Here is a 21,756-nt window from a genome sequence, read left to right on the forward strand (position 1 = left end):
GACTGTATATAAATTGTATAATTTACAATTGTATAAAAAATTGGAAAACACTCCAATACAGTTTCAACGTCAACTTACCAATTCTTGCCCATCCTGTAAAAGTGGAAGAAATGTGGCCTCCAAAATGGTGATCTGGTCCTTACTAAGTTTCTGCCACAATCCTATTAGCAAAATTATCAACTGTGTTGCACTTTTCAACTTTGTGAAAGCCCGGAACAGGGTGTTCTGTAGTTCTTCAGCTGCATCTGCTATACCAATAACCTGTAAGATATACATAAAAATGTATCCAGTTCAATACTGCATTTTGAGATATACAAACTATTGAGCTCATTTTGCATACTGTTTTTAGTCAATTGTATATTAAAAGATAAGTTCGCCTCTTGCAACATGGTACACCCATATTTATGATGTAACATGATCTTCTCCCTGCACCCGCTGTCATAATTTTACTAAAAATGCAGGCATGCGGGGCTCATTCATTTCTGTGAATGGGAGAACTACAACTACCGTCAGTCATTATGGCTTACGGCTTGTAGTTCTCAATGATGAGTGCTCTAGCTAGTTTATTAAATATTCCTATTATTCTGTAACTGCCTGCCCATATGAGATACGGCAGACAGGTACACTGATAGTCTTCAGGAGCCTGAGATTGCACCAGCGATCAGCTTTCCAGGCTCCTAAAAAAAAATAACGAATGCAGATTTTTTTACATGCAAAAAGATGTGCTTGCATTCATATTATTTTTATTTACAAAGATGAACTTTTAAGTTATGTGTATATTATACACATCATTGTATTATAAATACAGTTTCAGTTTATATTACACAGTGTATATACAGTATTAATATAAAGTCTCTCAGTCTGCTGCACCTTAAAAGTATACCTGCTAAAAGACTATGGACACAAAATGTTTACATATTCAAAACAAAAAGGGATTGAAACAAGCTATCACTCACTTCTGTAGCTACAGACACTGTGGTGCACTCCATCCTGACACAACAGAAAGCACTTTTACTTTCATTTTGGCGGCTCAACTTTTGCTCCTTCTTTTCACAGGTGATGTGTTAGCCTCTAATATTCCCAGTGTAAACACACAGCAGTTTAACTAGATGTGGGGGGAGGAAGCAGAGTGCCTAGACCTGACTTGAAGGACTTCACTGCTTCTTTTGTGAACTGTTTGATAGCGTAGCTATAAAGGCAAGTGGGGTTTTGTTTTAAAGCATATTTACTCCTTATTAGGATATGAAAATATTTTAATGGCCACATTTCTGCTTCAAGCAAAGTGTTTTTTTTTTAATAAGAAATAAGTAACACCCTATTATAGCCAAACTGTCCTTCTCTTACTGCATCTAGATCACAATCTGATTTTCAAGCCTGTGATTGTGGCTAAAATACCTGTTTTCTGCTTTCCATTTCTTCAAAAAACAAAGTACTCTCTTTGGACAATCCAGCATTTTTCAGAAATTCTAGATTTTAATTCAATGCTTTATCAGTCAGTAAAAGGACTGTAATCAGTTACAGGTTTGCACTATTTAGGTCATTGGTGCTCAACCTGTGGCCCTCCAGCTGTTGCAGAACTACAAGTCTTATCATGTCTTTGCCTTTGGGAGTCATACATGTATCTGTCAGAAGCTTGCAAAGCCTCATATGACTTTCTGCGTTCTGCAACAGCTGGAGGGCCACAGGTTGAGCACACATGATTTAGGTGATTTTACACAAAATGCCATTTTGACATACAGTATATGTCATCAATTTTTATTCAGCCTATTACAAAATACTTTTTGCAACATATAACTATAAAACTCCAAGACTATTTATTATTTATTTCAGGTACTTATATAGCGCCGTCAATTTTACGCAGCGCTTTACATATATATTGTACATTCATATCAGTCCCTAACCCTCAAGGGGTGTACAATCTAAGGTTCCTAATTTACATTCATACATACACATATTAGGGCCAATTTAGACAGGAGCCAATTAACCTACCAGCATGTCTTTGGGGTGTGGGAGGAAACCGGAGTACCTTGAGGAAACCCACACAGGCACAGGGAGAACGTGCAAACTCCAGGCAGGTGGTGCCGTGGCTGGGATTCGAACCAACGACCCTAGTACTTCCAGGCGGAAGTGCTAACCATTTAGCCACTCTGCTGCCCAAGACTAAAGGTCCCTTCACACAAGATCGTGGTGTGGGAAACCCATGTTCCCATGTGGTTTCTGACACTGCATTCCAATTGCACTGCCTTTTCGATCTGCAGCGGGTGTCAATACAGAGTTAATAACACCCCAAACACAGATTGCAAATGCAGTGTGTTTGCCTGCACTGGATCGCTCGGTACCAAAGTACAATGCGATTCGGTTGCCATGTATGTCAAAGAGTAGCGCATACGCTACTTTTGTTGCGATTTCAGCCCTTTCAATATTATTGGGCTTAAATCACACTGCACACAACTGCACTTGAATTGTACAGGAACCAGTGTTTCTGTGCGATACATATGCAGTTTCTAGTGTGACAGGGCCCTGAAAATTGTCTGCGACTCGCAGAGCGAACCCTCCGACACACGTGTGACGAATGCGGTCCCTGGCTCCTGCCCTTCTCGCCAACTCATGACAAAGGACCAGCCAATCTCACACCGCGCTGTCACTTGCGTAACAACGCCACTCTCAGTTGCACCCTGCACAAAGATTATCCAGCACGGGACCACAATCTATGTGCAAGCAGCCTGAGAGCGTTTGTCACTGGGTTAATTAATTACGCAATTAACTCTTTAAATTGCCACCACCGCCTTTTTACAGAGAAGGAGGTATCTCACAATCTTAGCAATAACACTATGACTTTAGCATAAACGTCTGCAACACATACTGTCACCACAGACAGGTATCTTCAGAGGATTATTATCAGTAGCACTCTTCAAGAGACAGGGATTCTTTAGTTTGCATTAAAAGCCTTAGAGATAGTTTTAACACTTTTCAAAATAGGGTTTATTAATGAAAAGGTCAAATGTTGCAATTTAAATATTTACAGAAAGGGATGTTACAAAAGACATAAAGAAAACAATAATGCAACAAAGAAATAAAAGGAGGTGAAAATGGAGAATACTTACAAAGTCTGGTTTTAGAATACAATTGTCCAAGCAAAAATATTGCTTTGGCTCTAAAGGCCATTAATATGTTCCTTGATTGATGATAAAACGAGAGCCTTTTTCATCAACCTTTTTTTTGTCAGTCCCTTTTATGTGATATCAAAGGGGTGTGGACAGAGACCAACTGACCAATAATCTGGTTTAAGGGATGGGTGCTGGGAGGCCACCATGTTTACGACCAATTCCCAAATACAGTTTTACACTAATATTAACTGCTTCTGCAACACCCTATAGCAGAAATACTGCTACAGGGCGGCATGGGTGCACAAAATCACACGCCCTACCCACGCTGCCATTCCTGGCCTTGGTTGTCAATCACCGGGCTCCAGCCGGTGATTCCCTGCCGGTAACCAGAGATCGCCAAGTATCACCTACGGGGGAGAGACCTGTGTATAAACAACACAGATCTCTCCCCTGTCAGCTCCTGCATGATGCTTTGTATGGCTGTGCATAGCACAGCCATACAAAGCAGTGTGCTTACAGTGTAAAGCACACAGTACAGTGTCAGTGCATTTTATTAGCACTGATAACTGCATTGGTGTCACTGGGGATGTCAATGACACCAAGTCAATTCCCCCCAGTGTCAGAATGCCAGGCGCAGTTCCGCTGTAAGTCGCTGATTGCCGCCATTACTAGTATTTGAAAAACAAATGCCAGTATATATACCACCCTTTATAAATGCTATAACTTTCACATAAACCGATTCATTTACACGTATTGGGATTTTTGTTTAGTAAAGACATGTAGCAGAATACATTTTGGCCTAAATTTATGACGAAATTAGATTTTTAATTTTTTTTTACTGGACATGTTTAATAGCAAAATGTCAAAATATAGGTTTTTTATTTTTCAAAATTGTTGGTCTTTTTTTGTTTATAGCACAAAAAATAAAAACTGCAGAGGAGATCAAATACCACCAAAAGAAAACTATTTGTGGAGAAAAAAGGACATAAATTTAATTTGGGCACAGAATGCATGACCGTGCAATTGTCAGTTAAAATAACGCAGCACCGTATTGCCAAAAATGGCCTCGTCAAGAAGGGGGGGTAAATCCTCTGGAGGGCAAGTGGTTAATAACTTCCAGTACGTACAGGTGGTATTCTAGAAACTGACAGAATATTATTCAGAATTATATTTTGTATTCAGGGATACCAAAGACTGCGTACCTTTGTCACCCATGATACAGGAGACAGCTTTCTCTCCTTTCGTATGTGCTAGGGTAGTCATGTGTGACCTTGATTCACTCAGTATGATTATCCCTATTCAACTATATACCTAATATTAAAGTGTCCTGTTCCTGTTAAACTCTATGAATTGTATGTGGAATAGACATTATTTGGCATGCTCTTCATTCATAGAGCTTTTAACTGCCTTACATGTCATATGTGACAGGCTTGAAATTAGTTATTATTGTTTTACGATAGGGCAGAGGAAAGAGTTTTTCACAGTTAGTGGAAACAGACATCCTGCCAAAACTAATTAGCTGTTTACAGCTCTGGAGAGGTCTGGACACTGGGTCTATTGTGTTTTAGTTAAGATGAGCGGCTCTTTTGAAGTTTGTTAAAACTTACAGCTACAAATTCCACAGTTTTCAGGAGGAGGAAGGGGAGGAAAATCATTGCTCATGAAAAAAAAAATGACTGAGACCTTAAGATGGCTGTCGCCTTCAGCTTTCATGTCCCCATTGCGCATAATCATTACAAAATGCCTATCAGCTTACTTAAAAAAAGGTTTTAGAGCCGCCAAAGTGTTCAAAGCTGTTGGGTTGTGTTCATCATACTATAGTTCTTGCCATTAAAATAAGTAAGACACAAAATAGCTCTATCCAGCAACCAAGCCTGTTTTATGCAGCTGAGCTGATGGTTGGGTGTGAAGAAATGAAGCTTGGCATTTAACTATGTCATGAGGTCATGTGAAATAAACTAAATGCTGGGCTATGAAAGATTGCATAATTATAATAACAATGGCTCAAAGGAATGATGTGTGCGCAAACGATAATTGGATACATGCTAGAAGACAATACTGATATGGCATAATCCTCCATAACAATGTTGTAAATATATTGTGAGGCCTATTCAAGGTAAGAGAGATTTCTAGCTGTAACTTTATAAGATAAGAAAAAACAAGTTCAGTCTCAGATGTTAAAGAATAAAAAATCTCCAGAGTATAAGATCAGGTAAGGTCAGGCCTGCAAAGTAATCAGTCATCTATATGACTTATGAAGGCTCCCATAGACTTTACATGCCCCTGCAAACCTAAAAATGAAATGAAATTCATATTGAGCACCAATAACTACCACAGAGGCTCTTGTGCCATGACCTCCAGAGGAAACAAGTATTAACTGGCAAAATTAACTTCTATAGGAATACTATAAAACAGGGGTATTGAATTAAAATTCAAGGAGATCCGGTCACTAAAATTTTCTTCTGACCGAGGTCCGAATAGGGTGTGCCCATCAGTACGCCTCCTTACATTAGGTGTCGCCATCAGAGTGCAACTTTACATCATGTATTCCCATCACATCAGGTAAATTTTTTATTAAGGGGCACTCTGATGGGCACATTTATATTAAGGAGCACTCTGATGGGCACATTTATATTAAGGGGCACTCTGATGGGCACATTCTATGTTGTGCCCATCAGAGTGCACCTTAACATTAAATATGCCCATCAGCATGACCCTGTAAAACTACACCCTACCTTAAGGAACATTAAATGTGCCCATCAGAGTGCCCCTGTAAGACTGCACCCTACCTTGAGGACAGACAGGAGCTGTGCCTGGATCCTTGCTGAAGGATGCTTGTGTACAGGCAGGGAGCGGGAGCCGGAAAGACACTGAGGGCGGGGCACACACGTGATGTCATCGGATGCCGTGATGACCGCCCTGCTCAGCGGCGGATCTGTCATTGCGCACTGGCGGTCCAGAAGGGAGCGCTGCTGGGGCCATTCTCGGACCACAGTTTGCCATTTAGTGACCGCTGATATAAAGTATATAACAGTACTACATAAATAGGTGTAGCAGAAATTGAAAAAAACTTATCTTGTGACTTAAGTAGCAATGGATACCTTAATTTAAAGTGCCTGAAGAACTACAGTATTTGCTCTCTCTCTTCTCTTCATTCTCTCATCAGAGACATGCAAAGAAGAATCTGAATGTTTGCTTTTGGCAACAAAAAGAGCTATTGCTTTGGACACTTTCAATCATGCAGCCAAATAAGATCTTAAAATTCTAAGAAAAAAAAAATTGCTAGCCTACTACTTCCTTGGACAGGTTTCAGAAAACCAATAAATGATCTGATGGCGCAATAGGAGAGAAAGCACACAGGCTAGGTGCACACAGCCAACCATTCATAAAAGAATAAAATCCTGAAATAAATCCTCTCTTTATGTCTGCTGAAAGATAGAGGTAAGTAAGTCACAGAAAAAAAGAATGTTTGGTAGGCAAAAAACAGCCCCCATGTGGAATACAAGTTTATATTTTTCCACTTTACAATGTGCTACATTTGTGTGATATCATGAACTGTTAAAGCCGGAAGAATGTTTCCTATATTACCATTGTAAATTTGCTGTGCTTTTCCAAACATATACAATTCAAGGTAGAATAAAAATGTTTAAAAGTCTTGTAGAAGTTATAGGAAGCCTTTAATGCCTAAGCTTTCAGACACAGAGCCACAATGGATATGTAACGATCACCACCTAGCATTGTTGGAAACCCAACTACACTAGTACATCATCGGGCAAAGCAGTCCAATCAAAAGACTTGACATATATTTAAAGACATTTATGTTTTATTTTTATGTCAATAGATGGCTATGGTCATTTACCTAGACTATGAAATGACTGCTACAGTGGGGAAAATAATTATTTGATCCCCTGCAGATTTTGTAAGTTTTCCCACTTACAAAGAAATGAAGGATCTATAATTTTTATCACAGGTGTATTTTAAATGATAGAGACAGAATATCAAACAAAAATCATCATAACAAATGTTATAAATTGAGTTGCAGTTCAGTGAGTAAAATAAGTATTTGGTCCCCTACCAACCAAGGATAATTCTGGCTCCCACAGACATTTTATTTGCTCAAGTGGTACACAGATTAGTCCTGTCAATTTAAGAAGATGGTTGTAACGACAACTCGTTATGTGTATAAAAGACACCTGTCTACAGAATCTCTTACTTCTATTCAAACCTCACCATCATGGGCAAGCTGTCAAAGGACATCAGGGACAAGATTGTAGATCTGCACAAGGCTGGAATGGGCTAAAAGACCATCAGCAGGAAGCTTTGTGATAAGGAGAAAACTGTTGGAGTGATTATTCGCAAATGGAAGAAATACAAAATAACCATCAATCGCCCTTGGTTTGGATCTCCTCATGGGGTAAGGATGATCAAGAGGAAAGTGAGGAATCAGCTCAGAACTACATGGGAGCAGCTTGTGAATGATCTCAAGGCAGTTGGGACCACGGAAACCAAACAAACCATTGGTAACACAATAAGCGCCATGGATTGAAATCCTGCAGTGCCCGCAAGGTCCCTCTCCTCAAGAAGGCACATGTACAGGCCCATCTGAAGTTTTCCAACAAACATCTAAATGATTCAGAGAAGGATTGGGAAAAAGTGCTGTGGTCAGATGAGACCAACATTGACCTCAGACCAACACTGACCTCTTTGGCAATAACTTGAAGAAAAATTATAACTATGACCCTAAGAACACCATCCCTACAGTCAAGCACGGAGGTGGAAACAATATGCTTTGAGGCTGTCTCTCTGTTAAAGGTACAGGCCGTCTTTGCCGCATTGAGGAGCCAATGGAGGTGGCCATGTATTGTAAAATCTTGGATGAGAACCTTCTTCCCTCAGCCAGAACACTGAAGATGGGCCATGGATTGACCCAAAACATACCACCAAGGCAAGTAAGTAGTGGCTCAAGAAGAAGCACATTAAGGTCATGGAGCGGCTTAGGCAGCCTCCAGACCTTAATCATATAGAAAATTTATGTAGAAAGCTGAAATTTCGAGTTGCCAAGTGACAGCCAAGAAACCTTAAGGATTTGGAGAAGATCTGTAAAGAAAAGTGGACTAAAATCCCTCCTGAGATGTGTGCAAACCTGGGAACCAACTACAAGAAACATCTTACCTCTGTGCTTGCCAACAAGGGTTTCTCCACCAAGTACTAAGTCATGTTTTGCTTGGTGATCAAATACTTATTTTACTGAACTGCAACTCAATTTATAACATTTGTATCATGTGTCTGTTCTGGATTTTTGGTTGATATTCTGTCTATAGCATTTAAAATGATAAAAAGTATAGACCCTTCATTTCTTTGTAAGTGGGCAAACTTACAAAATCTGCAGGGGATCAAATAATTATTTTCCCCACTGTACATGTACATTTTATTTTGAAGTAGACCTAAATTCAAAGAGTAAAGATAGGGAACCATCTACAAGTGTTAAATGTGGCCAAGCAGTACCCAGAAAATTTAATCTTTTGTGTTGAATTTGAAAAGAAGCAGCACTTTCTCATGTCCTGTGCCTACGTTCTCCTGTGCCTGAAGTCTTATAGCTGTATGTCTGCATTGGAAGATCATTCATGGCACTTCTGCCTCTGACTGCTAGTCTTGCCAGATTTGGAGTGAGATTTGGTGATTATGATTATTATACAGTATTTATAAAGTGCCAATGGTTCGCTCAGCGCTGTACATTACAAAGGGGGACAGAACATGTGACAGAACAATACCAATACAATGCAAAACATGAGGGGATCGAGGGCCCTGCTCTTTCGAGCTTACAATCTAGGAGGGAGGGGATAGTGGTACAGGAGGAGATAGCTGTGGGGGATGGAGTGGTAGGAAGTGGAGTGGAGGAGGTCGGCAGGTTAGCAGGGGGTGGGGTAGGCTTCCCTGAAGAGATGGGTTTTCAGGGTGCGCCTAAAGGAGAGGAGAGTAGGTGATAATCTGATGGGTTGGGGCAGGGAGTTCCAGAGGATGGGTGACACCCTGGAGAAGTCCTGGAGGCGGGCATGGGAGGAGGAGACCAGGGAACTAGAGAGAAGGAGGTCTTGTGAGGAGCGGAGTGTGCGTATTGGGTGGTACTTGGATATTAGGTCAGTGATGTAGTACGGGGCAGTATGGTGGACAGCTTTGTAAGTCAGTGTTAGGATTTTGAATCTGATCCATTGCGCAATCGGAAGCCAGTGGTGGGATTGGCAGAGGGGGCTGGCGGAGATGGAGCGGTTGGAAAGGTGAATGAGTCTGGCAGCCGTATTCAGGATCGACTGAAGCGGGGATAGGTGATGTCACTACTGTGATGCTCACTTTCTGGAGAGAAGGCTGTATCTAAAGACCTGCAATCAGTGGTGTATTTATCACAAGGCAAGCAAGGCATTTGCCTAGGACGGCATTTTTCAGGGGGGCAGCACCGCCCATCCCCCTGGAAGAAAAGACAGAAGAAGGGACACATGCCACATGAGGACTAGGTGGGATCCGAGAGAGGCTGTGGGCTGCTTGACTTTGAATGCAGAGCCTGACTCTCATTTCAGGGGATGTCTGGAGCTGTGAAGGTGACTGTCATTCTATCTGCCTGTAATGCAAGGATCTCCATGCTTCTGCTGCATTCATTCTGTAGATATGTGCTTTCTGCAACTCTCCTACAGCTTCTTAAATATTCCATCACCAGTCATTAGCTGGCTTCTCTGGCATCAGGAAGCAAAGCCCTTCCTCTACCAAAATGGCTGCCTCCATACAGAGACATGGTGCAGAACAAGCCATGGCAAGTCAGTAATGGGAAAAAAGATCAATTGCAGAGAGACCACATGCAATATCAGTGACTAGTCCTTCGTCCTTTGCTTGCCTTTGTTGGACAAAGCACTCACAATTTGGGTCATTTTTAAACGTAAAATATATGTAGATACAATATGTCTCTATCTGCTATGTAATTAAAAGAGCATGTTTTGTTTAAAGAGGCATGTTAATAGAAAATCTGTATTTCTGCTAGTTGCTATACAGTTGATCTAGCTAGAGAAAAACTTCTCTTAAAAAAAAAAAACTGGTTAAACAGCCAACTTTTTACGGTGTTTCTGAAGATGAGCAGGATGGAGATTTTGAGTTTACTTTATCAGTGGTTACACGAGTCAGCCAATTTTCTTGCGTTTAGGTTCTAAATTCCAAAGACTTTACAGAGATACCATATCACTGTGCCACAATGGTCCTTGTAAAGTGTATTCACAAGGTAGCCTCTAACTAAATACTTTTGATCCCGGCAAGAATAGGTTCATCTGATCTATACCTGGCTGTGCCTGAATGACTTGCTTTGTTAGGTGAAAACTGTCTGCTGCATAATATGTCCATGTTTTGTAAGTAATAGAATGGCGCCAGTATGACAGTGCAGCACAAAATGTCACAGTGTAAACACTTTTTTGTTACAATGTTTTTCATTCTTTTAATGCTGCACAATCAGCTCAGATGGAATTCCAGAGACCAATGGACACAGATTGTTTTCTGATAAAGCACAAAAACATTTAAAGAATCCTGATGAGACCTTTTATCACAAGCTTAGTTAGGGCACTGGATGTAGTTAGTTGCTTTTTGTTACAATAATTCACTTTGTATTTGATACGGGTATTAAATAAGGGAAATAAAAGGTGGTAGTTTTTTGGTAGTTTTAATAGAGACTCCTAATTAACACCTCTAAGTTCCAATCTTTATCTGTATTTGTTTACATACACAACAGTAGAACATTAAGCACAGTATTATTACTGGGGGCTTAAAGCATGTCTCCATGCTTTGTCTTGATGAGAAATAACTTCGAATAAAACCCACCTAAAAATTTTCTAGCCACGCCCATCATGAGTAAGGGCAGAGAATTCATGTAGCATTTACTTCCAGAAATCCATCTGCCCTTAGCTCAGGCATGCAGACAGGAGCTGAGAAAGCCCCTCCTTAGGATGAAAGTAAAAAATGTTTGGGATGTACAACATAATTTTAGCCTAAACCAGAAACCAGGAAGCAATTGAACAAATATAAAAAAAAAAAAGAAGTTTAAAATAATTAATATAGTATTCCTTCCTATCTATTTACTACGGCTAGCAGCATAAGGATTACATTGTTATTGTTGTTTGAGATAGTTTAGCTGTGCTTTAACCCTTTTCGCTGCCAGAGCCGTTTTTGCACTTGCACACGTTTAAAAAATAATTTTAGGCCTGAAGATTACACAAAACCCCCAACATATTATATATTTTTTTGAAAGCAGACACCCTAGAAAAAAAAATAGTGGTAGTTCCAATTTTTTATGTCACACAATATTACCGCAAAGGTCTAGGAAAAGCAAAATTGTGCTAAAGTGAATCTATAGGGCAATCAAAAGCAATAAATTATCAAAATTTTTGGTAAAATATAAAAAGATGAGGTTCTACCGAGTAAATAGAAACCCAACATGTCAAACCTTAAATTTGTGTGCACCCGTGAAATGGCGACAAACTTAAGTACCCTAGATTTTCTATAAGCAACATTTCAAATGCCCTTTATAGGTATCAGTTTAGTGTTATGGAGAAGGCCTGGTGCTAGAATTATTGTTCACACTCTGGCATGCGCGTCAATATGTAACATGTATATTGCAATTGACGTTTCCATGCATAGGTGGCTCCAACACATACATTTACATTTGTATGTGTGTAAATGTGGGGGGGGCTCAAAAAATGTTTTTTTGGGGGGGAGTTTATGTGCTTGTGTGTAATTATCTTATTTTTATTATTATTTGTTTTTTTTTTTGCTTAAAGGATAAGTTTGCAAATAAAAAAATGTGCATTCATTATTTTTGTCCAAAGAAGCCTATATAACATTGCACCAGCGATCAGTAGATCCCTGATGCCATGCAGGTCTCCTGTGGACCTGTTAGAATATTTGCTTGCTGTACGGGATGTACATTGAAAACTACAAGCTAAGGCTGCCGGGACTTGTGGGCACTCATTCACAGAACTCAGTGAATGAGTGACACGGCCGTGTGGAACCCCACACGGCCACTCTCTTTTCAAATCTGACAGATAGTATGGGAATACTTCTCCCCATATTATCTGTCAGAGGGAGGGGGGGCGGCAGGCGCTGCTGTGGCTATGGGAACATGTTACATGTTCCACCCTAAAAACGGGTGGTACATGTAAAATGTTCCAAAGGTGAACTTATCCTTTAACATTTCTTTTTTCATCACATAGGGGACAAAAAGTCCCCTACGTAATGATTTTTGGTGACAGGTTCTCTTTAATGAGACATTAGGGTTCTAAAAGACCCTGCATGTCTCCTCTGGGCTCCACTCAAAGTATTGCAATGCAGACCGCATTGCTTCTCGGCTGTGCGAGCTATGAAAGTGACGGGGAGACCCGGAAGTGACGTCACACAAGTTGCCTTCCAGATCACAGAAAGAAGAGGAAGAGAGAGGATGAGAGTCCGCTTTCCTTTCTCCCCTCCAACAACCAGTACCTGCCATGTCGGTGCTGGGCCTGCAGATGGGCACGAGGAGCCTGGATTACGTGGCAGGGGGTGCCGATACCTGTGGAAGCAATCAGGCAGAAGCTGTTCGACTGCTTCCACCTGACAAACGGGAGTCTGTCTGTCAGTTTTAGACACAATCCCAGATCGTGTATAACCCCCCCCCCCCGCCAGGTCTGTGCAATGTGCAGACCTGGCAGCGAAAGGGTTAAGGGAGTTCTATAATCACAGGATACTGTATGCTTTCATTTTTTTTTTTTAACATCTGAATTCTAATAGCAATACAAACAATAGTTATTTTTGAAAATCTCATATAACTTTTACTAAAATCTCCTTTCATGTTGTGAGTGCTGCCTGTCTGCTTGCCATCTCTTTCCACAACTTCCTGCAGCTTATTCTCCCGTTTGCTTTCAGTTTCTTGGACTACATATGCCATGGTACCTTGGTGACTGCAAGCTGTGACTCTGCCTTCTGGAACTTCTCCAATCACCTCCATGGCCACAGGCATATAAAATCAAGCACCTAGGCATGCAGACTGAAACATTTGTGAAAGAATGGGTCGCTCTCAGGAGCTCATTGAATTCAAGCATGGTACCATGATAGGTTGCCACCTATGCAATAAGTCCATCCGTGAAATTTTCTCCTTACTATAAAATATTCCACGGTCAACTGTTAGTGGTATTATAACAAAGTGGAAGCAACTGGGAACAACAGCAACTCAGCCACAAAGTGGTAGGCCACATAAAATTACAGAGTGTGGTTAGCACGTGCTGAAGCACACAGTACGCAGAAGTCATCAACTGTCTATAGAGTCAATAGCTAAAGATCTCCAAACTTCATGTGGCCTTCAGGTTAGCACAACAACAGGGATAGGTTGCCATCTGTGCAATAAGTCTATCTGTAAAATTTCGTTGCTACTAAATATTTCACAGTCAACTGTTTGTGGTATTATAAAAAAGTGGAAGCATCTGGGAACAACAGGGCAACAGGTTACGTAAAATGACAGAGTGGGGTCACTGCATGCTGAAGCGCACAGTGCGCAGAAGTCACCAACTGTCTGCAGAGGCAATACCTAAAGACCTCCAAACTTCATGTGTCCTTCAGATTAGCACAACAGTGCTTAGAGAGCTTCATGGAATGGGTTTCCATGGCTGAGAAGCTGCATCCAAGCCTTACTCCTAGTGCAATGCAAAGCGTCCGATACAGTGGTGTAAAGCACGCCATCTGGACTCTAGAGAAGTGGAGACATGTTCTCTGGAGTGACCAATCACACATCTCTGTCTGGAAATCTGATACGCATGTCTGGGTTTGGCGGTTGCCAAGAGAACGGTCCTTGCCTGACTGCATTGTGTCAAGTGTAAAGTTTAATGGAGGAGGGATTATGGTTTGGGGTTGTTTTTCAGGGGTTAGGCTTGGCCCCTTAGTTCCAGTGAAGGGAACTCTTAAGGCATCAACATACCAAAACATTTTGGACAATTTCATGCTCCCAACTTTGTGGGAACAGTTTGGGGATGGCCCCTTCCTGTTCCAACATGACTGCGTACCAGTGCACAATGCAAAGTCCATAAAGACATGGGTGAGCGAGTTTGGGGTAGAGGAACTTGTCCTGACCTCAACCCGATAGAACCCCTTTAGGACGAGTTAGAGTGGTGACTACGAGCCAGGCCTTCTCGTCCGACATAAGTGCCTGACCTCACAAATGTTCTTAAGGAAGAATGGTCAAACATTGCCATAGACACACTCCTAAACCTTGTGGACAGCCTTCCCAGAAGAGTTGAAGCTGTTATAGCTGCAAAGGGTGGGCCAACTCAATATTGAACCCTGTGGACTAAGACTGGGATGCCATTAAAGTTCATGTGCGTGTAAAGGCAGGCCGACCAATACTTTTGACAATATAGTGTATGTGTTCCTAACTTCCTTTAGTAAGTTGACACTGTTGACTCTGCTTACCTGAAATCCTAAGCAGCGTTGTCATTACTGCTTGAGTTCTCCCCTGTTAGACTACAGACCAAATCCCTTTATGTTGTGAATATGGAAAGAAGGGGCTGTTCTGTAGTACAGTAGGGAGAACGCAGGCAGAGTTGACAACACTGCTTGGGATTTCAGAGCAGCCAAGTAGCATTATCAGCTCACTACAAAAAGTTAGAAAGATCTGGTAGATTAACAGGTATTTTTCTGTACTTATTTACAGAGACAGTACATGGCGAAAAGTGCATATATTGCAGAGTTGTAGCAATTGTTTGTTATATTCTGCCCAGACATGCGCTTTAACTTTCTTTTTAAGAAATGCGAGTTGCGCTGATGATTTGGTGAAATCACACATTTATATTTTATACAGGGGCTAAAGTATATAACATTTAATCTGATCCTACTACATGAGGTAATTTTGATTTGAACAGAAGGACTTATGTAATCTAAACTTACTTCATTTCTGATTTAGATGCCAACACAACATGGTTATGTTACTGGTTATGCTTCTGCTTGATCCCTACCTGCTGTATATGCCACTGGAGCCCGGTTGCTCACCTCCTGGTAGGGTGATCCTGATGACCGCTATCTGGTACTAACATGCAGCATAACCATACTCCAATATCTGGAGCTCTTGTGAATACCGATTACTGCTTAGACCCCGCACCTCAGGTGAACCAGCATCATCCGCCAGGGTTATCTGCTTGTATACCTATCCTGCTGGTTGGTGAGCCTCTCTACTGCTATAGCTACTGGTTTGCAAGCCTGACCACTGACTGTGACACAATTCAAAAACATCTACATCTTTCTCTGGAAAAATATGTAAGGATCAATTACCTAGGGTTTAACTGCACAGATCAGCTAAATTTTGAGTTTTTTTGTTTTTCACTCTATACTTCAACCCTTTGGCTGTCCATAACTATGATGTGTACAGAAAAACATTAAAAGGAGCCATTCCAGATGGAAACAAAACAACCTTAATTCATGAGATATAATGTCTTTTTCATAAATAAATATTTATTTCAGAGGAAAAATATCAATTCACCCTCCATGTATTATTTATTTAGGTGAATTTTAAAAAGCCCCATTCTAGTATTAAACCCAAAACCAAAAATGTAACATATTACAGCTCACAAATCATTAGATGTACTGGCCGTATTCTTTTTTTTCTGTTTTCTTTCTTTTTTCTCTATTTTAACCTTGTGATCTGACCAGCAACACACCTCCTGTATTAACATGCCCCAACTCTGAATGAAGGAGCACAGTAGCAACTTTGGACAGCAGTATTGTTGATCTGGGGGAGGGGAGTGTTAGATGTACTAGCAGATTTAGATACACTAACAAACAGTAGCCAAATGTCAGTTAATACTTTATAACCATTTGTTGACCACCCACAGTACTTGTACTGCGAACGGGAGGCATGTACAGGCAGAACGACGTACCAGTAAGTTACTCTGGCTGTACTAACACAAGGGGTGATGCGCACCCACCCCCTACGCAACCGCTGTTTCCAGAATGCAGATCCCAGTAATCGGGACCCAATGATCATGTGTAACGGACCACCCGACAGCACCTCTATCAGTCCCCTGATAGAGCCTCTCCAGAGTGCGGAGTCTAAGTTCCGGAGCACTTGTTCACCAGGGCCCCTGATGGTGGGGATGGACTTGGAGCGCCCCGGGACCAGGTCACAGCTACCGGATATCTCTATCAGTGGTAGAGGATTCTGCCGGAGGCTTCTGCAGGGTGAGAGTCTGATGTGAGGGGACCCGGGGATCCCTGAGGGATGCATGGATGGATGGATGGAGGAATGAGCAAGGGCAGAGTCAAACAAGCCGTGTCGGTAGCCGGGGGGTCGGTGCGGTACAAAACAGAAGGCAAAGAATGGTCGGGTCACACGCTGGGTCAATAACAGGAGATCAAATCTAAAGGGGAACATCCAGGAGCAGAGTCAGGCAAGCCAAGGGCTCAGGACAGGAGAAGGCAGCTAGGTCAGACAATCCGGATCAAAGTACTCACAACACAGGTAACAGGATATGCAGAAAGACCATTCGGCAACAAGTGTCTGTGCAGGGCTGGTTTAAGTAGCCCGCCCTGCACCTGACAGGCGCAGCCTAGGTCCTAGTGCCTGCCCAGCACTGTCATAGACGACGGGTGCGCCTGGGTCCTAGTGCCCTGCTGCCTGCATGTCTTGACAGACACCTACGCATGTGCAGACCCATGCGTCGCGATGGTCCCTGACATCATGTGATTGCTACTATTAACCCTTTGATCATCCCTATCATAGTATATAGAATTTTTCCATGATCACTGTATTACTGCCACTAGCGACATTAGATCGCATCAGGCTCAGTTAGCGCCCCTCCAAACCAGGGTCAGCTAGCGTTAGATTGCCCGCACACTATTGCACTCACACTATAATTCGCTGATCACCGCCATCACTAGTGTAGTCTTTGTACGGATCAATATATTGATCATGAACAGAACTATACTAGTGCCCCCTTAGTATAGTGTCCCCAAAAATGCAGTGTTAGTAGGATCAGCCCTGTTCGCTGTCAGCACTAGCGTTTAGTAGCTTCACTGTTTTTCACAGAAGATTTGTGTCAATTGATTGTGGCCCAAAGCAATTTGTATGCACGACAATACATCACCACCCACCCAAATTCAGCTCTTGCCAGACAATTCGCATGGAAACCTATCAAAGTTTCTGAATTTAAAACTTTTTTTGGGCCTAACCCTCAATATGGGCATTACAAAAAAGAATGAATTGCGGTCATATTGGTCCACAGACCCGATTCATCATATGCCCATGTTCTCTGCTGTTACATATATACCCAACAAGGACCAGAAACGTACTGGTAAGTTGCTAAACTTTGAGTGGTTAGAAGGGATGATGTCTGCAGCCACAGGCATCATCCTGGAATCATTCAGCTGGTGGTTGGCTTTCATGTAAAAGCAATCCTAGCAGCTAATTAACCAATGTATACCTTTTACAAGCAGCCCCCCCTCCCATCCCTGTCGCCTTTCATGGCTTTCTCAGGCTCACCCATCCCACAGGGGAATCTGAGAATGTAGCCGGCGGTTCTGCTGGCTGACCATAGAGCTGAACGCAGACCGGAATGGCTCCAATCACCTCTACGGTCTAAGAAACTGGAAGCAACAAGCATTTCATAATTACGGTTTTGCCAAACATAAACAGCACCATTTTCAAATTGGGAAAGCACCTGATCACACCGATCTTGGTGTGATCAGATGCTTTAAGGGCAGAGGAGAGGTCTAGAGTCTAATAGATCCCAGATTTCTCAGAAAAGTAGTACCTGTCACTGCCTATTGCTATCACAGGGGATATTTACATTTCCTGTGATAACTATAAAAGTGATCAACAAAAAAAAAAAAATGAAAGGGACAGTGTACAAATAAAAAAAAAGAAAAATAACGAATTAAAAAAAAAAAAATCACCCCCACCCCACCCATGCTCGCGCGCAAACGTGAACGCAAGTGTTGGTCCCATGTTGGTATGTAAACAGAGATTGCACTCTGCATGTGAGTTATCACCGCGAATGTCAGATCCAGGGAAGTAATTCTAGCACTAGATCTCCTGTGTCAATCTAAAGTGGTAACCTGTTTTCTTTGCTCTTAAGGCATCGTCTATAGATATTAAAAATGTACGTAGTTTGTCGCTGTTGCACGGGCGTGCACAATTTTATAGCATATCATGTTTGGTAACTCAGCATAACATCATCTTTTATATTTTATCAAACAATTGGGCAATATATTCTGTTTTGTGCATTAAAATTAACCACTAGCACAGGGCACTGCCACCCCCTTCCTGCCCAGGCCAATTTCCAGCTTTCAGCGCTGTTGCACTTTGAATGACAATTGCGCGGTCATGCAACACTGTATCCATATGAAATTTTTATCATTTTTTTGTGACAGAGCTTTATTTTGGTCACCTTTGGGTTTTTTATTTTTTCTTAAACAAACCAAAAACCACTGAAAATTTGGGGGGAAAAATGTTTTTTCTCAGTTTTTGTTATAAAATTTTGTAAATAAGTGATTTTTCTCCTTCACTGATGTGCGCTAATGAGGCTGTAGTGATGGGCACTGATAGGCTGCACTGATGGACACTGATAGGTGGCACTGCTGAGGAGGCACTTGTAGGCGGCACTGATGGGCATTGAGAGGCATCACTGATGGGCACTGAAAGGCAGCACTGATAAGTGGCACTGATAGGCAGCACTGACTAGCACTGTTAGGTGGCAATGACTGACACTGTTAGGCGGCACTGATAGGCAGCACTGACGGGCACTGATATCCGGCACTGATGCACACTGATAGCCGGCACTAACTGGCACTGATAGGCGGCACTGACTGGCACTGATAGGCGACACTGACTGGCAGCACTGATAGGTGGCACTGACTGGCACTGATGGGTGACCCTGAAAGGCAGCTCAGATGGGCACTGATATGTGGCATTGATGGGCACTGAAATGTGGCACTGGTAGGTGGCATGGATGAGCACTGAGAGCTGGCACTGATGGACACTGACAGGTGGCACAGCTGGGGCTACACAGATAATCAGGGCACACTGATCATCAGTGCTCTGATGATCTGTGTACATGTCCCCTCTGAGGAATGCCAATTACCGGCTCTCCCCTCCTCACAAGCTGTCAGCGTGACAGCTCGTGAGGAGAGAAATGCCGATAACCGGCATTTCCCTATTTACATGTGAGCAGCTGTGATTGGACACAGCTGATCACATGACCGAGCCGGCATCTTTGGCTCTTTCCGTGGATCAGTGATCTGCTGTGTCCGAGAGACACAGTGCACCGCCGATCGCCGCGCTGCGCGCTCCGGGAGCCGCGCATGCGCGGTTAGAATGGGGGGATGTCATATGACGTCCTGCCAGAACGAGAAATCCACCTTACGTCCGTCATATTACTATATGGCGGGCGGGAGGCAGTTAAACAAAAGTGTATTGTGTTTGAAAAATCGCTGAGCAAATATTATGTGACATAAAAAAAACCCACCATTTTATTCTCTAGGGCCTTTGCTTTAGCCCCTTGCCCTCCTGAGGATTTACCCTCCTTCCTGACCAGACAAATTAAATTGTGTCCTTTTTCCCCACAAATAGAGCTTTATTTCAGTGATGGATGAGCGAGTTTGGGGTGGAGGAATTTGACGGGCTTGCACAGAGTCCTGACCTCAACTCGAAAGTACACCTTTTGGAGAAATTAGAGCTGAGACTGCGAGCCAGGCCTTCTCGTCTGACATCAGTGCCTGACCTCACAAATGCGCTTCTGGAACAATGGTCAAACATTCCCAAAACCTTGTGGACAGCATTCCCAGAGGAGTTGAAGCTGTTATAGTTGCAAAGGGTGGGCAAAAGGGTGGGACAACTCAATATTGAACCCTACGGACCAAGACTGGGATGCCATTAAAGTTCATGTGTGTGTAAAGCAGGTGTCCCAATACTTTTAGCAATATAGTGTACATTTTGGGATTTTTTTTTTATCAAAGACATGTAGCAGAATACATTTTGGCTTAAATTTATGATAAAATTTAAGTTTATTGGATATTTTATATAACAGTAGAAAATATTTTTTTTTTTTAAATTGCTTGTCTTTTTTTCATCTATATCACAAACAATGAAAACCCCAGTGGTAATCAAATGCCACCAAAGAAAGCTCTATCTGTGCAAAAAAAAAAGATACAAATTTTGTTTGGGTACAGCATTGCATGACCACGCTATTACCAGTTGAAGTAGCACAGTACTGAATGGCAAAAAATGGCCTAGTCAGGAAGGGGGCATTTTACAGCAGTATTTTCCTTTTGGCATAACAGTTTTACATAAATGAATAAAAACTGACCATTGTAAGCACCATATCAGCAGTAAGCAGTTTGTCTCATCCCTCTATCTGCTACATCTACAAGACAGCTTATTCTGTTAACCGCTTGCCAACCCAGTACATATACTGCGGTCAGGTGGCCTGCACAGGCACCGTAACATACCTGTACGTTGTGGCTTTCTTCCAGATTCAGGGCACGGGTGCGCACCCCCGCCCACGGGCTCTACTGTGATTGAACGCACCGGGACATACTCCGCAGGTTCCAGCCAATGATTCATGGCTGAGACCTGCTGATCACGTGTCCAATCACAGCCCAGAGCCCTGTGTTGACAAACAATACAGGGCTCTGTACAGAGGAAACCATCTCTGTGTTTCTTCTGCTTGCAAAGCAGGCAGAAGAAACAAAGCAAGCTTTAGTAAAAAGCAGAACACATTACGCAGTGGCAAACACACTCTTAACCCTTTGATTAACCCCTTCCCAGCCAGTTTCATTAGTACATTGACAGTGTATATTATTAGATACTAAAAAATTTAATTGTAAACGGGATCCACTGCAGGAAAAATACTAATACAATTTACTACCGACTCACCTTATTAGGAGTGGTGTCCCCAGGACCAAACCATATAGACCAAAAATATTAAAATATGAACAAGGGGTTCACATTAAGGAGTCCCAATAGAGAACCAATCCACGACTTGAAAAGACAACACATTTTTTTTGAAAGTATCAAAAAACAGATTAATTACTTGTATCCCTTCACCCAACACAATTAAAAACAAATGACAACGCAGTCATACTCAGTAAAACACAACCTGGGCTCCCAGACATACCAACCACCTGCACATGGACATATTACTGATGAAGCAACCATCAGAGCTTGGATCAAAATCAGCAACAATGCTATAATGATCATAAAGGATTGCACATGGCAAATAAAGCAACTTGCGTCACTTATTTCTTTTTCCATTTATATAATAAAAATTAATAAACCCAGTTGTGATCAAGTACCACCAAAGGAAAGCTGTATTTGTGTGAAAAAATTATATCAATATTTAATTTAAATGAGGTGTCTTAACGCAGCTCACCAGGATGCCAAGCTCTGAATGGGCTCAAAGACGATGCCCTGGAACACTATGCAGTTGATTTATTAAAAGCAAAAATACTGTGCACTTTGCAAGTGCAGTTGCACTCATTTTCCCCAGTGCTTACTGAATATGGTGAAGCTTCACTTTGTAAAGAATACCAATTCAGGTACAAGGAAAATTAAAAAAAAAAATACAAAAGATTGGATGATGGAAATTAGCAAAGCTTTACTACAGTT

At 41.9% G+C, this 21,756-nt stretch overlaps 1 protein-coding gene across 3 annotated transcripts in view; it reads right to left on the reverse strand.

Moving 5' to 3' along the window:
• Positions 1-21,756, reverse strand: part of BBS9 (Bardet-Biedl syndrome 9) — a 488,277-nt gene that overhangs the window by 80,690 nt on the left and 385,831 nt on the right. For all 3 annotated transcript variants that reach the window (XM_089687164.1, XM_089687172.1, XM_089687155.1), the window contains one exon: positions 79-261. In XM_089687164.1, coding sequence (XP_089543290.1) covers positions 79-261 — 183 coding nt within the window. The remainder of the gene's footprint in view (positions 1-78; positions 262-21,756) is intronic.

Source organism: Staurois parvus, unplaced genomic scaffold (genome assembly GCF_062004578.1).
Source record: "Staurois parvus isolate SC_StPar_1 unplaced genomic scaffold, SC_StPar_1.0 ptg000020l, whole genome shotgun sequence".
In the NCBI taxonomy this organism is placed as follows: domain Eukaryota; kingdom Metazoa; phylum Chordata; class Amphibia; order Anura; family Ranidae; genus Staurois; species Staurois parvus.